This window comes from Sarcophilus harrisii, chromosome 2 (assembly GCF_902635505.1).
Source record: "Sarcophilus harrisii chromosome 2, mSarHar1.11, whole genome shotgun sequence".
NCBI lineage: Eukaryota > Metazoa > Chordata > Mammalia > Dasyuromorphia > Dasyuridae > Sarcophilus > Sarcophilus harrisii.
Genome location: NC_045427.1, coordinates 651128838 through 651143600, shown reverse-complemented (window position 1 = coordinate 651143600; position 14763 = coordinate 651128838). Strand labels below are relative to the sequence as shown.

General features: G+C 43.7%; 1 protein-coding gene across 4 annotated transcripts in view; it reads right to left on the bottom strand.

Moving 5' to 3' along the window:
- Positions 1–2050: 2050 nt before the first annotated feature.
- Positions 2051–14763, bottom strand: part of MINPP1 (multiple inositol-polyphosphate phosphatase 1) — a 30222-nt gene continuing 17509 nt past the window's right edge. For all 4 annotated transcript variants that reach the window (XM_031956977.1, XM_031956976.1, XM_031956975.1 and 1 more), the window contains exon 5: positions 2051–5941. In XM_031956977.1, the coding sequence (XP_031812837.1) occupies positions 5545–5941 (397 nt within the window). In that variant the 3' untranslated portion in view covers positions 2051–5544. The remainder of the gene's footprint in view (positions 5942–14763) is intronic.

Genomic DNA, 14763 nt, shown 5'->3' with positions numbered 1-14763 from the left:
TTAAGTCTCCCCTCTAGGGCTGAGGAGCTACATAACATTGTTCTTTCAGTCATCTGGCAGTTTTGCTGAGGCTAACCTTAATAACCCCAAATAAAAGCAGAGAAATCTGCGGATTTTCACCACTCAACCCTCCATGTCTTTACCATTCAGAAATTCCACAAAAGCTGCGTTTTCAAAAAGGCTCTGGCCGAGGATGGAGCACTTTCACTGGTATGTATGTTCTCCAAATTTCCTGTCCCCCCCCCCCCCCCAACAGCAGAATACAACCAGAATTAAAATATTTTAAAAAATAAGACAGTAGCAATTGCATCTCTTTTACTCGTGTTCAGGGAAACAGGCCTTTTCTCCCTTCAAACTTCTTTTGTAAAGGGAAGGAACAGCGTATGCTCTTGTCAGCAGATCCTCCCCCCACGTCCACACATGCTGATATATAATCATAAACTGTCTGTCTCTGTGTAATCAAGCAGAGTGTATGCTAATAAAAGCAGAGATTGAGAGAGATCCTTGAGAGTGCTTGTCCTGGTGTCTGAAAGGCAGGAAAATATATAGATTGAGGCAAGAAACAAGTAGACTGTCTCATGTTCTCCTAATTTATTTATGATATCACCTGTTATGGTCCCATTTTGACCTTACCTTGCTGGATATGTGTGTGAGAAGTTGGTGTATACCTGATTTTTTGCCAGTTTTCTTGGATTGCAAGTTCTTTTTAAAATTTAATATCTTTATTGTTTTACCCAATTCCACATAAAACAATTTTTTACATTTGTTTTAAAAACTTAGAACTCTAGATTCTCTCCGTTCCTCCCCACTCCCACCCTCCTTTAAGAAGCCACATGTGAAGTACTGTAAAACATTTCCATAAACATCATGCTATCAAAAAGAATAGAAATATCCTCCATCCTCCCAAAAAACCCTCAAGAAAATTAAAGTAGGAAAAAAAAAGTATGCTTCAATTCAGATACAATCATTTATTTCTCTGAGTATGGAGAGCATTTTTCATCTTAAGTCCTTCAGCCTAGTCATGGATCATTGTATTGCTGAAAATAGCAGTCATTCACAGCTGATCATTACCCAATGTTGCTATTACTTTGTACGTGCTTGAGCTCATGGAGGACTGGACAGATTTTTCTGAAAGCATCCTGCTCATCATTTCCCATAAAACAATAATATTCCTTCACAATAACTTACTACAATGTATTCAGCCAATCCCCAACTGATGGATACCCATCAATTTCCAATTCTTTGCCCTGAGAAGAGAGCTGCTATAAATATTTTTGTACATATAGGTCCTTTTCCTTTTCCTTTTTTTTAATCTTTTTTGGGATTCATGCCTAGTAATGGTATTGTTAGGTCAAAGGACATGCAGGATTTTATAGCCCTTTGGGCGTAGCACATATCTTTTGCTCATTAGTCAACTGATGAATGGTTTTTGGTTTTTTTGTTTTGTTTTTTAATACATCTGGCTCAAGTTCCTTATAATTTGATAAATGAAGGCTTCAGAGAAACTTGCTTCCAAATTCTTTTTCCTAATTACTATTGCTAACTTTATTTCCCCCATTTATTCTCTCCTTTCACCCTAGCCCTTCTCAAAAGCATTTTGCCATCCCCCTCCTCAATATTCTCTCTCTTCTATCACTCTCCCCCTTCCTGCAGATAGAAAGTTCTTGTCCCCAAAGATTTGATCTTTGAGTTTACCAAATACTATATTACTGCAGCCATTACTTACTGTATATTGTGTACCGAATCTATTCCATGATTCCTCCACTCAATTTCTTAGCCAGAACCATTTTAGATCACTACTGCTTTAGAACACAGTTTGAGATCTAGTATAACAGCTAGGCCACCTTCTTTCACTTTTTTTCCCCCCATTAATTTCCTTGATATTTTTAAACAGTTAAATTTTGTTATTTTTTTTCCTACTTGGAAAGAAAGATAGGTAGGACCCCGTGGATCAAAATTCTACAAGACAAGTCTGCCCAGGAGAACTGGGAGATGCTGAAGGATAAAATTCTGAAGACACAAAGGAAAACAATTCCAATGAAGAAAAAACAATAGTTCAAAACAAAACATTTATTTTTAAGTTTACACATTATAAAAGACGGTAAGTTCCAATCACTACAAAGTACATATAGATACCACCTAAGTGCTCTATTGCCTTCCAGGTCAGTAAGGTGACATGGATCTCTGCAAAGTCCCAGATATTAAATTGACTCAATAAATACACATCCATTTTATTTTGAAAGATAAACTTAAAGCTGAAGCACAAAGTTAACATAAATGATTATCTGCACAACGATCAAAGTATAAACACGGAAAAACAAAACAAAGGCCCATGCTTTGTTCTTTTGGTAAACAGTACACTGTGTTCACTGACTATGACTTCAGTGCACTTCCAAGTCTCGCATTAAACAGAGATGAAGATAAGAGATTGGACCAGAGTCATTTCCAGAAGCACAGTGGGGGCATTCGCACCATCACATTCGGCTCCCCCGATGCAGCATGGCAACAGTAGCTCATGCTCACTTAGCCTCACTAATTTTCATCCCCAAATTCTCCCGTTTCAGTCATTTCCAAGAGGAGGGAGAAGAAGCACCACAGCCAAAAACCTCCCGAGTTTCCTAGAACAGGAGCGGCTTCAGTAATAATCACCATTTCACTGTTCTCCCCACAAAAAAATCGAGTGCTAATGAATGCAAGCACGCTAACTCTGCTGTCCTACTGGACCCTAAGGTCAAACAACTTGTGGAAAATTTTAGATTCTTTTTAACCCACTGTAAGTAAGCATCTCCAAGCTCACTTTAAAGGGGCTGATTCAAATAAACACTCCCAGGTCATTCCAACTAAGCGAGGGCAGCGTAAAACCTCAACTTCCTACTTGGTCCAAGGATTTTGGGAACAGCCAGTCCCATTAAATAAAATACCGCTGGATCCAAAGCTGTCCACGCGTTTTAAAACAAAATTATATTCACATCACACCTTTCATCATTTTCCCATGAGATTAAATTTATTGGCAAACACAAAATTCACCTGGATTTCACAACATCCCTCCTGAGGACAAAATGACCACATCAAATGAAGTTGCCTTCATGAGCATTCTGGACAATCAAGATCCTTCAGAAAAAATCTCAGATTGTGCCTGAAAAGGTCATCCTTAAGCTATATTTCTTCAGCCATTCCAAGCTGCCAGCCTCATCCCAAGGGCTACCATGCGCTTTTCTGTCGACCTTCAGCTGTGGTGTTTCCTCCACAATTGTGCAAGAAGCTATCTGCTAGGATGCCCCTCGGACATCTGAGCCCAGTGAAGTTCCGAGAAGGGTTGTGATCTGTCCAGGGTCACACACACAAGGGTCAAAGCCGGCACCCAATCCTAGGGCCTCCTCCCTCGAGGTGCAGTGTTCTTCCCATCATCGAGATGCTAAACTGAATACTTCTGTCATTTATTTACTTTGGAAACCTAGAAAATCATTATCTCCTGAAATTCTAATTTATTTTTATAAGCTGTTAGCACTCAGTAAACAAAAACCCATCTCTCACCAGGATGTGTTTTGAGAGATGCTGCTAACCAAAAGGACGTGAAAGTCAAGGCAGGCGTGAGAAGAAAGTGCGTTTAATTCTTTCACTTCATCTGTTCCCCAAGCCAATATCTGAACAGAATGCCCTGGGAACAGAATGTTCTAGTTAGCTGAGGATGATTGGAAAACAGGATTTCTCAGTAGCCAGGGCTGCCCCCAAACCTGAGAATCCATCCTTCCTGAACCCCAACAAACAGGCGGCTCTAAGAAATGGAGGCGTGCCCTGACCCAGGCTGTGTGTGGGGACGTGGAGCTCTTACACACCCTATCCCAATTTACACTAGTCGTGTTCCACGGGCTTGGGGCAGATATCAAATGCATGTGGGACTGCCCTGAAGGGGCTCTTTTAACAAGTGACACACATACGAGCCCCGTGGGTGTGAGCACACACATGGGGCTGGGAGGAACACAGGACGTTCTATTATTTCAGAGTAAGGAAGATTCATTATGGAAATGTCCTCCAGGAAGACAAATCCACACTTCCCTTTCCCACATTCCCCCATCAGAGTCCAAGTTCCTTCCCTACTTGCATCTCTGGCCTGGCAGGGTCGGACTTCTGGGAGGCTTGATTGACAACTGCCCAGAACAATGGGAGGTCAGCCTGTGTATCAGAGCAGGAACTCAGAGACTCTGGGGTCCTTTCATCTAGAAGGCCGGATTTCAGGGAGAGAGGGTGTAGATGGGAGTACATGTGCATGTGTGTACATGTGTATCGTGTGTGTGGACTCGCATGTCTACAATAGGGATTGTTTTGATCTGTTCACTTATTAAAAATGAAAGATTTTATTAACTGGTGGTTTAAATTAATCATATTTTCTGTACCGAAATCCAATAAGGTTAACAAAATGTTCAGAAAAAGCCGTTTCTCACTTGAAAAGAGTTCATTTCTCATGTGATTAAAAATCTGTTTTAATATGTAAGATCTAATTTTATTTAAGAAAATTGATCTTCTAATATAATGTTCTGATGTCTGAATTTCTCTTACTTCACCATTTCTCCATTACCTTCCTCCTTCCATCCCTTCAAAGGAGAGGAATATTGCCATGCAAAGAGCAGAAAATCACACAGAGTTCAGGTGATCGGATAATTCTTCACTTAGTATCTAAGTCATTAAGAGAATTATCATCATCATAATCAATATTATTCTTACAAACACTTTCATGGCACTCAGCATAGTGTTACAATTCTAATGAGCTAGACCAGGCAACATAAAGCCTTTTTCAAATAAACTGTTTCTGCTAATAATGATAGGAGGGGTACAAAATAAGAGAATAGAAGAAAGCTAATCAAAGGAATGAGGAAACTGACTTGATCCTGACCATCCTATTCCTCCATTTTTATAAATGTAAAACTGGCATCACATTCGTGAAAGGACTTATTGAGAGGCCACAAAGCATTTCGTCTCCAGAGTGTCAACACGCCATAGGGATACTAATGACAAACAGAGCTTATTTCTAAATCTGTCAGTCAAAATGTCGTCTTAAATCAGACATAAAATGTTTAACGTTTTAACAGCTCTCGATTAGAGAAAAATATAGCTACCTTCCATAGAAAGTTATAATTCCAGTTGATTAATTTTTTTTCTTAACCCTTTCCTCCAAGAAGACTATCCCTGCTTAAGGCTTGAGAGGTCGTCCGCAAAATCCAAGGAGCTGAGTTCCTAGACTTCATTGCATCTGAATCTAGAGAGATAATTTGGTTACTCCAGCATTTTCAAGTATCATTCTGAAATCAAATTTAGCAGCCAGGACTGTATGATCAATAAAATTTGAAATCATTTCTGTAAACATTGCATTGGATGTGGCCCGGGCCACCAATTATGATTAAAATTTTTTTTCCTCCAACTATCTTGGTACAAAATTATTTTCCACCAACAAATTCCAGGTTCACAACCCACTTCTCTGAAGTCAGAAATACTTGCGGTTTATGCCGCCAGCGCCGTACCCGTGAGCTCTGGAGCCACGACAGTCCCTCACAGCTCATCAGAGGTGATGTTGATACTGGGCACGGTGCAGTCCCGGTCCGAGCGGCAGCTCTGCAGGACGTCCCGGTAGTGCTCCTTCAGCTCCTGATATGTGGCGACAGTCTCGGCGGAGTGAACGAAGGGCAGCGGCTCCTCGTTCAGGAGCAGCTGCACCTGGTACTCGCGGGCCGGCGTCTCAGGGCGCTCGCAGTGGTAAAGCACAAATATGAGATTGGCCGCGTAGGGGACGATGTGGCCGCTCCGGAACTGGCGCTGCGTCTGCTCCTTGTAATTGTGAGCCGTGAGGGGCTCCTTGTCCTTAAAGTAGCCCATCAGAGAGAGCAGCGGCAGCAGCGTCTCCGCGTGTCCGAAGTGGAAGACGGCTGGGGAGGAGATGGGCTGGGACCTGGGAAAACCAAAGGGAGAAAGCATCATGAGGAAAAGTGCTGGGCACAGGGGGCGCGGGGCAGTGGCCGAAGCAAAGCCTCGGATGGGCATTCCGAGGCCCAGCTGTGGCAGGGAGACTTCCAGGGATGTGAGGGCCACCCATCTCCCTGGCCTACAGCCCTCTAGAGGCCTCCCGGGTGCCAAGCAGAGTGAGCTGCATGCTGCCCCAGAGGAGAGCCCCAACTGGGAGGCGGGAAGGGACCAATTCACACAAACCCCGGCGGTGGGATCTGGGGTCTCTATAAAGGAGACGGGCCGGTTGCATCTTTAAAGCCGTGGGCCCCGGAGTCCCAGCCTTCAGCACCTGCGTCCACAGACCCACTGCCTCTTGGGCGCCCGGGCTGAGCCCCCGAGCCCAATGCTAGCAGACGGGCAGGACTGCTGGCCTCCAATCGAGATGGGTTCTGAGGGAAAGCCGCCGCTGCTGCTTCTCTGGGTGCTCACTCCCCGTGCCTTCCACCACTCATTCTAGAATCCTGTTGCAAAGTGCTCGGGTCCCCGGCCTAAAGGAGGCACTAAAAATCAGGGGCAGCGGCCCTTGCCCAGCCGTGGCATCTCCTCTCCCTCTCAACAAGTGCCAAGTGAAGGTCTGGCAATCACACTTTCCAGGTCTTTCAGGACCTATGGAGGTACTTCAGCGCCCAGAGACCAACTCCAACGTTAGTGAAATGGCCTATTATTTCCTTGCTTACTCTCAGTTGCCACGCCCCCTCTTAGCCATTTTTATTCTTGTCTTTCTAGTGCAAAGCTCATTGGTAAGGGAAACAAACTAAGAAGTAACCTTTCCCCCCAAAATCCTCCCCTCTGAATTTCCCTATTTCTGTCCATGGGAGCACCCGCCTCTCCCTGTCTGAGGTGCAGAGCTCAGCCCCGTCTGGGGATCTGCACTCTTGCTCAGCCCACACTAAATCCTGCTGTTGCTGCCTTCCCCGCTCTGGTAGCTGACATCCCTTCCCCCCCTCCCTCCCCCCCCACTTCTCCCACGGCAGCTGCCTTAGCTCAGGCTCTTGCCTGGATCACCCCAGCAACCTGACATCCCTCGCCAGAGGACAAAATGATTTTCCTTAACCCCCTCCTGTGGCTTCCTACCGTCTCCAAGATATCACGTGCACACAGCCTTCTCGCCCCAGCCTCGGCCCTCCTGGCAGCCTCCTCCACCGCACGATCCAGTCAAACTGGTCCTTCTCGGCTCCTCGAGGCCACTAAGCCTCCAAACCCCATATCTCCTCACCGGCTCTGGCCTGGGCACTTCCTCCTTGGCCACCTTGACCTCCCTCTTTTCCTTCTACAAGTAGCTTGAAGCCTCCAAACTACCTTATGTTTTAACTACTTTGTGTGGGTTAAATTCGTATCTACATTGTCTCCCCCATTCCAATGAAAGCTCATTGTAAACAGAGGCTCTTTCATTCCTTCTAACTATCCCCAGAATGACATTTTCCTCACCTGTACTTGATATTGTTCCTCTAAATTAACTCCAAAACCAAAATCATCTTTAAAAAGACCCTGATACTCGGTCACTTCCAACAGAAAAATGGACATAAGCAGGATAGTGAAGACTTTAGGAAATAGGTTTGGGGAGCAAGAAAGGGAAAAGCCCATGAGACTAATCAGATTGTTCACAACCAAATAAAAAGGAAACTGAGCAGACAGCAGAAACTACAAAACCATACATACGATGGCACTGCTGCTCCAAACCTTCCAAAGCTCCTGGATTCCCTGCGACCCAGAAATATCCCTGTGAAGCAGCTCCAGCCACAACCAAAGATGTCCATTGTCTGGAGGAAAACTAAACAAACTGGGGTATGAGTATAATGTGACCGTAACTGAAGAAACAATGACTGTGAAGAATTCAGAGCAGTGAACACAGGCAGATGTGCCCCTAAGGACGCAGTGATTCTGCATGCAATGTCAGGCATGGCCAAAAAATGATGGCTGACCTTTTTATTCATGCTGTTACAAAAACAGCTTTCAGGACTGTGGTAAGGCTATATTTAGAAATGAAGCTGAAATAAAAATAAGGTGTTGAGTAATAGCAAGAAGCCTGTTTTTTTCCCTTACAGAATATAGCCCACGTTATCCTTGGCCATACATTCAAAGCCTTCTATCTCTCTCTAAAATTAAGAATGTGGCCATGACTTAGAAAGCAAGGACAGGGTCAGGCTTTTCTACAGCAGACCTGTCTGCAGGGGCCCATCTTCCCGACTCCACGGCCGGCCCTGCTGACTCCTGCCCTGAAAGCCCTGTCCTCAATGACTGGCATCATACACCCAGCAGACCCTGACTGTGCGAGCTGATGCACTACGACCCAATTTGATTCTCACTGATGAGGAAACCAGACCATGGAGTACCTTCCCTGCTGACAATCCTTGCTTTCCCTCTCCCTAAACCCCAGGAAAGGACTACTTCCACTGCTTGGATGCTCTTTCTCATGGGCCTCACATCTGCCTGGCACTGTGCTTCAGGCTCCTGGCACTGCCATCTGCCTGCTGTGACCCTCTTAGGACTCAGTGGGCCTTCTCAGTCCATCCTTCAGCTGAATTCTCCTATGTGTAGTCATCTCTAATGAGAAATGTGAACAGAGGCAGGTGTGCTTTTTCCTTCGCATTCCAAGTCTTTAAGCACTGTGCTGGGCACACAGTGGGGCTTTTTATTCACCTGAAGGGAAGGGAAGCTCTGATTGGCACCCACAAATCCAAGCAGCTACTCAGATCTACTTCACTTATTCTTGGTCTTCATGTCACAGAGGGCCCAAACTAAATAGACCGTCAAACATTCTGACAGCGTTAAACATGACTGTATTGGATTGACTTTGCGGTTCTGGAAAGTAGAGACCACAAGCGTCAGAATGAAAAGTGCATTTGACTACAAGTCCTAGGAAAGTTCCGAAAGTTCTCGACTCAAAAATGAGAAAATGTAAATTAAAACACAAGGGAGAAAAGTTTAAGAATACATGCATAGTCAAACATAGGATAGGCTGGTAAATTCACTTTTCTCCTTAGACAAAAGTGAAATCTAATACAAGACATATCTATGTTCTCTATATAACTATGGAAAAGTAAAAAAATAAATAAAATAAAACTGCAGTAATCATCCCCACCAATCCTTGACTCATAGGAGGGTCCCAACCTTCATTCCATAAACTCAGCAAAAAACAAGAATCAGCACTTCAACCAAGAAACCACTCCTGGCCTAGGAGAGAGAGAGGAGAAAGAGAAGGGAAAAAGAGAAAGAGGAAGACAAAGAGAGAGAGAGGAGAAAGAAAGAGAGAAAGAGAAAGAGAGAGAGAGAGGAAAAGGAAAAAGAGAAAGAGAAAGAAAAAGACTACACCCAAAGAAAAAACACTGGGAAATGAATGTAAACTGTTTGCATTTTTGTTTTTCTTCCCGGGTTATTTTTACCTTCTGAATCCAATTTTCCCTGAGCAACAAGAGAACTGTTCGGTTCTGCACATATATTGTATCTAGGATATACTACAACATATTCAACATATATAGGACTGCTTGCCATCTAGAGGAGGGGGTGGAGGGTGGGAGGGAAAAATCGGAACAGAAGTGAGTGCAAGGGATAATGTTGTAAAAAAAATTACCCTGGCATGGGTTCTGTCAATAAAAAGTTATTATAATAATAAAAAAAAGAAAAAGAAAAAGAAAAAAAGAGGAAAAAGGGAAAGAGAGAGTGTATGTGCATGTGTGTGGTTTTTACATGTAACTAATGTTCCATAATTTTTAAAAGTAAGACCCACAAAGATTAAACAGCCTTTCAGAGCCCAAGATCACACAAATTCTTGGAATAATTGCATGAGCTAATAAAGAACAAAACCAAGAACCAGCACAGGCAGCTCTTTCTGTAGATCCCACTCATTTTTAAGTGTGACTAATCCGCTAAGAGCAAATCTCAAACTTACACGAAATCTGGAACCGAGAACACTGCATGAAGTGCTTTTCCCGGGAAGCCCTCGTTTCCAGAGGAATGGAGCGGCATAAAAGCTCTAGGGGAAAAAAAATCCCCTTTCTTCAAGGGCCTCCCAGCTGTCCTGTCCCCTCCCCTCATCTGAAGTACAGATGTAAGGTATTCTCACCTCTACACAGGGCAGCACGAGGTGCCAATTGAGACTGAGCTGAAGACAACCCGTCTAACCTTCAGATCAATCCCAAAATAGAAGGGAGAACCTTGAGAACAAATGTTGGCCTTTCCTGATGGTCTTCAAGGAAAAACAAGAGGAGCTCCATGGCCAGATACACACAGGTCTATCTGGTCTCAGAAACCCTAACATCATGGCAACTGGAGTCAGAGAGTCAAATCCCACCCACTCTCGGTCACCTCTCTGGTCTCAGCTCCTTCCCCTACATGATGAAAACATGGGACCAGTGGCCTCGGAGCCTCCCAGCTCTCTCTCCCAAGATCCAGTTCGGAAATTCAACTAGTTCCGAGTGTCTGAAGCTGAGCAAGTGAGGTCCAGAACCTGGATCCCTGGCCACACCAAGGAGATTCAAAAAGCTTCAAATTCAAATTCAAATTCAAAAAGTTCTGGAACAGGAACAGCATCAATCAGCTTGCCAGGGAGACAAGCACTCAGAGCAAACTGAAGCTTTATTTCCTCCTAAGGTCAAATCCTCCAGCCAGTGAGGTAGCCAGCGCATACAGTACTTAGAGATTTATAATCTAGAAATAAAGATTCAACTCATCAAGTTCCAATGTCCTCAGGCAGGCAGCTGAGAATGGAGCTCAGGGGCCCAGGGCTGCCCAGGTAGAGTTGGCACAACTGAGAGTAGGAGCTAAAGCCAAGGGAGCCGATGAGAGCAAAAGGACATGCACAATTCTGGGGGCACGGGATGGGGGAACATTATCTTCCTTGAACTTCAAGAGCAAAATCATTCGTGTCACTAAAAGCAAAACCAGACCCGCCCCGGCATCCCAGAAGGAGCAGAAGTGGTTGGACACGGGTGCTACAATAACCACAAACATCTATGTCTACGCTTTCAGGATCTTCAACTTTCCAGGCTAAAGACCAGATATCTCCCTGATGCGATGGAACTCCCCATGAGCCAGACAGCCCCGACCTCCTTTAACTACCATGTCTAGAAAATTCAGGATAATGATACCCAGGCAAGGTACCAGCTTTGATGGATCTGAGATAAAACAGCAATCCTGTTAGGATTCTGACTCCAGGCTGCCGCCTACAGGAGAGCACACAGGCCAGCCAGGGACCTGAAAGGGCTCCCAGGGGGAGCAAAAGGTTCTATCAAGCCCAGGGAGCCCTTCTCAAGGATTATAATAATAATAATAACAGCAGCTAGTATTTACCGAGCAATTTCAGGTATGTTAAATGCTTTACACATTCGCTCTTTGGACAGAAGACCCCACATGGAAAAGGACTTCCAGCAACCATTCCTACAATTATTCCTTTGCTCCCTGCAAAGAAGCCCACCTTCCCCTGGGCTCCTGATATACTCAAGGAAAAGCATTTCTTTCCCTTCAAGTTTGCTGATGTTTGTACCATACAAACACACAGAGCTCACTCCTACTTTCCCATACACACAACTAGATCTCTATATACTTATCTATGCATACACATTCATATGCATCTATGTAAGACCAGACTATACTTATTGGGCCTCCATTTCTCTGAAGGTGGATAACCTCTTCCTTCTTAAGGCCAAATCTTTCTATATTTTTCTAGCTATCAACTCATTTCTTACACCACAGCAATATTCCAACCTCATACTGTCTAGTTATTTTTAATAGTTTAAAACAATGCTGATTAATATGGTTGATACATTGTGTAGTTTCCCTATTTTTCTCTTTTGATTAAATCTATTTTAGCTTTAACTTTGTCTGCTGTCATGATTACTATCCCTCCTTTTTTCACATAAATTCTACCTCTGATTTTTATTTTATGTTTGTGTGTCACTTCCTATTCCTCCTGACTTCTCTACTTTATTTCTATCTCCCTTTCCCATTACTTAACCTACTCCACCTCAAAAGATCCCTTTCTTAACCTCTCTCTCTCTCCACTTTTATCTAATTCACATTATTAATCTGTATACCCTTCCATACCTCTCCTTATCCTATTCCCTCACCGTCTTATTTCTTTAAAAGTTAGATGACTTTTATTCCCTTCTAATTGTAAATATTGTTTTCTCTTTAATGCAGACCTGATATGAGTAGGGTTCCCTCTAAAAATCCCTTCTTTATCCCCCCCCACCCCAATTCCCTTAGCTTCTTAATTCTTTTATTATTATTATTATTAAAGCTTTTTATTTTGAAAACATATGCATGGATGATTTTTCAATATTGACCCTTGCAAAACCTTGTGTTCCAATTTTTCCCCTTTCCCCACCTCCTTCCCCTACATGGCAAGTAGCCCAATATATGTTAAACATGTTAAAAATATATGTTAAATCCAATATATGTATACATATTTATACAATTATCTTGCACAAGAAAAATCAGATCAAAAGGGGGGGATGAGAAAAAAATGCAAGCAAACAACAAAAAGAATGAAAATACTCTGTTCTGATTCACACTCATTCCCACAGTCTTCTCTCTGGGGCAGATGGCTCTCTCCATTACAAGATCATGGGAACTGGCCTGAATCACCTCACTGTTGAGAAGAGCCACATGTGTCAGAATTGATCCTCGTATAGTCTTCTTGTTGCCATGTACGACGATTTCCTGGTTCTGCTCATTTCTCTTAGCAGCCAGGGCATCCTGCCCCCCTGCTTCCACACTTCCCAGCCAAGTGCTGATTCTTTCTCACCCAGGGTCACATCTCAGCAGCACAACTGGGCCTGGCATCCCTTATCAGAGCAAGTTCCCTCAGTCTTCTCCAACTCAGAGGCCACTGCCTGGGGTCGGGCCGGGGCAGTCTCCCAACCCAACTAACCTCAGGCCTCTGCACTCACTGTTTCAGGGAACTAGCCTGGAGATGTTTACAATTCACATAGGTCAAACCTCCTTGTAGCTTTCTTCAGATCAGGCTCAGGAGGAGCCGTTCACCCTGAGGCCTTGCTTTGTCTGGTTTGGGGGGGGAGATCTGGAAAACTTGCAATTTTCTGCCCTACTCCACACCTTCCCAGAATCTTCTCCCAGACTTAAAATCTTACACAACTTCATAGTAGAGGATTATTTCATCACTTTTCATTATGAAAACAGAAACTCTCAACTAGATTATACAAATTTGACTAAAACCACTTGTTACCTCCAGGTCCCACCACACCAGCTGATTCCAGAGCCTCTAAGTTGGTCATGTGCAAACCAACAGGAAAGAAGGCACCTTCCCTATGCTTCCCCACCTCCACCCCAAGAATGTAGCTGCTCCCTCTTTCTAGGACCCATTTTCACTGCCAGGGTAAAGAAAGGTCGGGCCAGAAGGCGCCTTTGCTGACGTCCCTGTCTTTACCCTCTCCTACTTCCTGGAGCTCTAAAAAATGTTTGTGACCTGAAAGATCAGCCACTTGCTCATCAGCCTCATGAAGCCCCTCCCCGGGTCCATAACCACTTCATCTAGCATCCATCCTCAAGTGCCTCCTTTCCAGATGCTGTGTTCCAAAGTCACCTCTTTTTCACCTGACTCAAACCTCTTGTCTATTAGATATTAAATTGTATAATGGAAAAAAAGCTGTTAAGAACCTTACTGTTCATCACATTTGCCCTAGCCTTTATCCTAGTCCTTTTTGTTTCCTTGCACTTAGTAACTTTTAATCTTTATAAATCAAACACGTTAAAAATGACAATGAAGGCAGGCTTTCCTAGTGCTACGGCTCTTCGCAGAAAGACAAAAATCACTTGGCACCTGAGCACAGTGCAAAAGAGTGCTGACTCTGGAGCCCAAGGAGCTGGGTTCAAATCCTGCCTCTCCATAATTCATTTTGTGGCCTCTCTGGGATTGTTTACTCACCTATAAAAGGAGAGGCTTGGATGCAATGACCCTTGAGGCCAGCCCCCAGGTTCTACTTCTTTCATAAATGGGTAGTTGTCTCTGGCTTCCTTCACGTGTCACAAAATCCCACTTTTCCAATACTCCCTAATGCTAGTACCTTCTAACGCTTTCTCAGACACCAAGATTGTTGCAAGACTTGGGGAAGGTCCTGGAAGCTTCTCAGTGCCTCCAGGAACTATACCTAAAACTCGAAATTGCAGAAAACTGTAACCCTGATCAGTCCTGATAGAGGAGCTACCCAGAACAATGAAATCAGCCAGTCAATCACCAAGTATTTTTAAAGCCCCAGTGACACACTAATCACAGTGAACACTTCCTAACACCCAATCCTACCCCTAAGTCATGGGAGAGCAGACTTAGATGTGAAAGGGACTGACAGTTTCCACATGATAAAACTGAAAGCCAGGCAGGCTAACGATGGCGTTATGGTATTTCTAATGACTTTTAAAATATTTTTTCAAGGAGCATTTTTATAGAGTCGAAAAATTGTTACTTTTAATTTTTCACATATGTATTTTACACTTTATTAATGATGGGGCAGCTACGTGGCGCAATGGATAGAGCACCAACCCTGAAGTCAGGAGGACCTGAGTTCAAATCTGACCTCAGACACTAACTACCTAGCTGTGTGACCTAGCAAGTCACTTAACCCCAATTGCCTCAGCAAAAAAAAAAAAAAAAAAAAAAAAAAAGGTAAAATATTAATAATGAAACACACAATGCTTATATTTTTAGAGCCATTATTCATGTAAAAAACTTAGCTAACAAAATGTGTTAATATCCAACCCTTTTTGTAGTGCCAAGGAGCTGGAAGTTGAGTGGATGCCCATCAGTGGGGA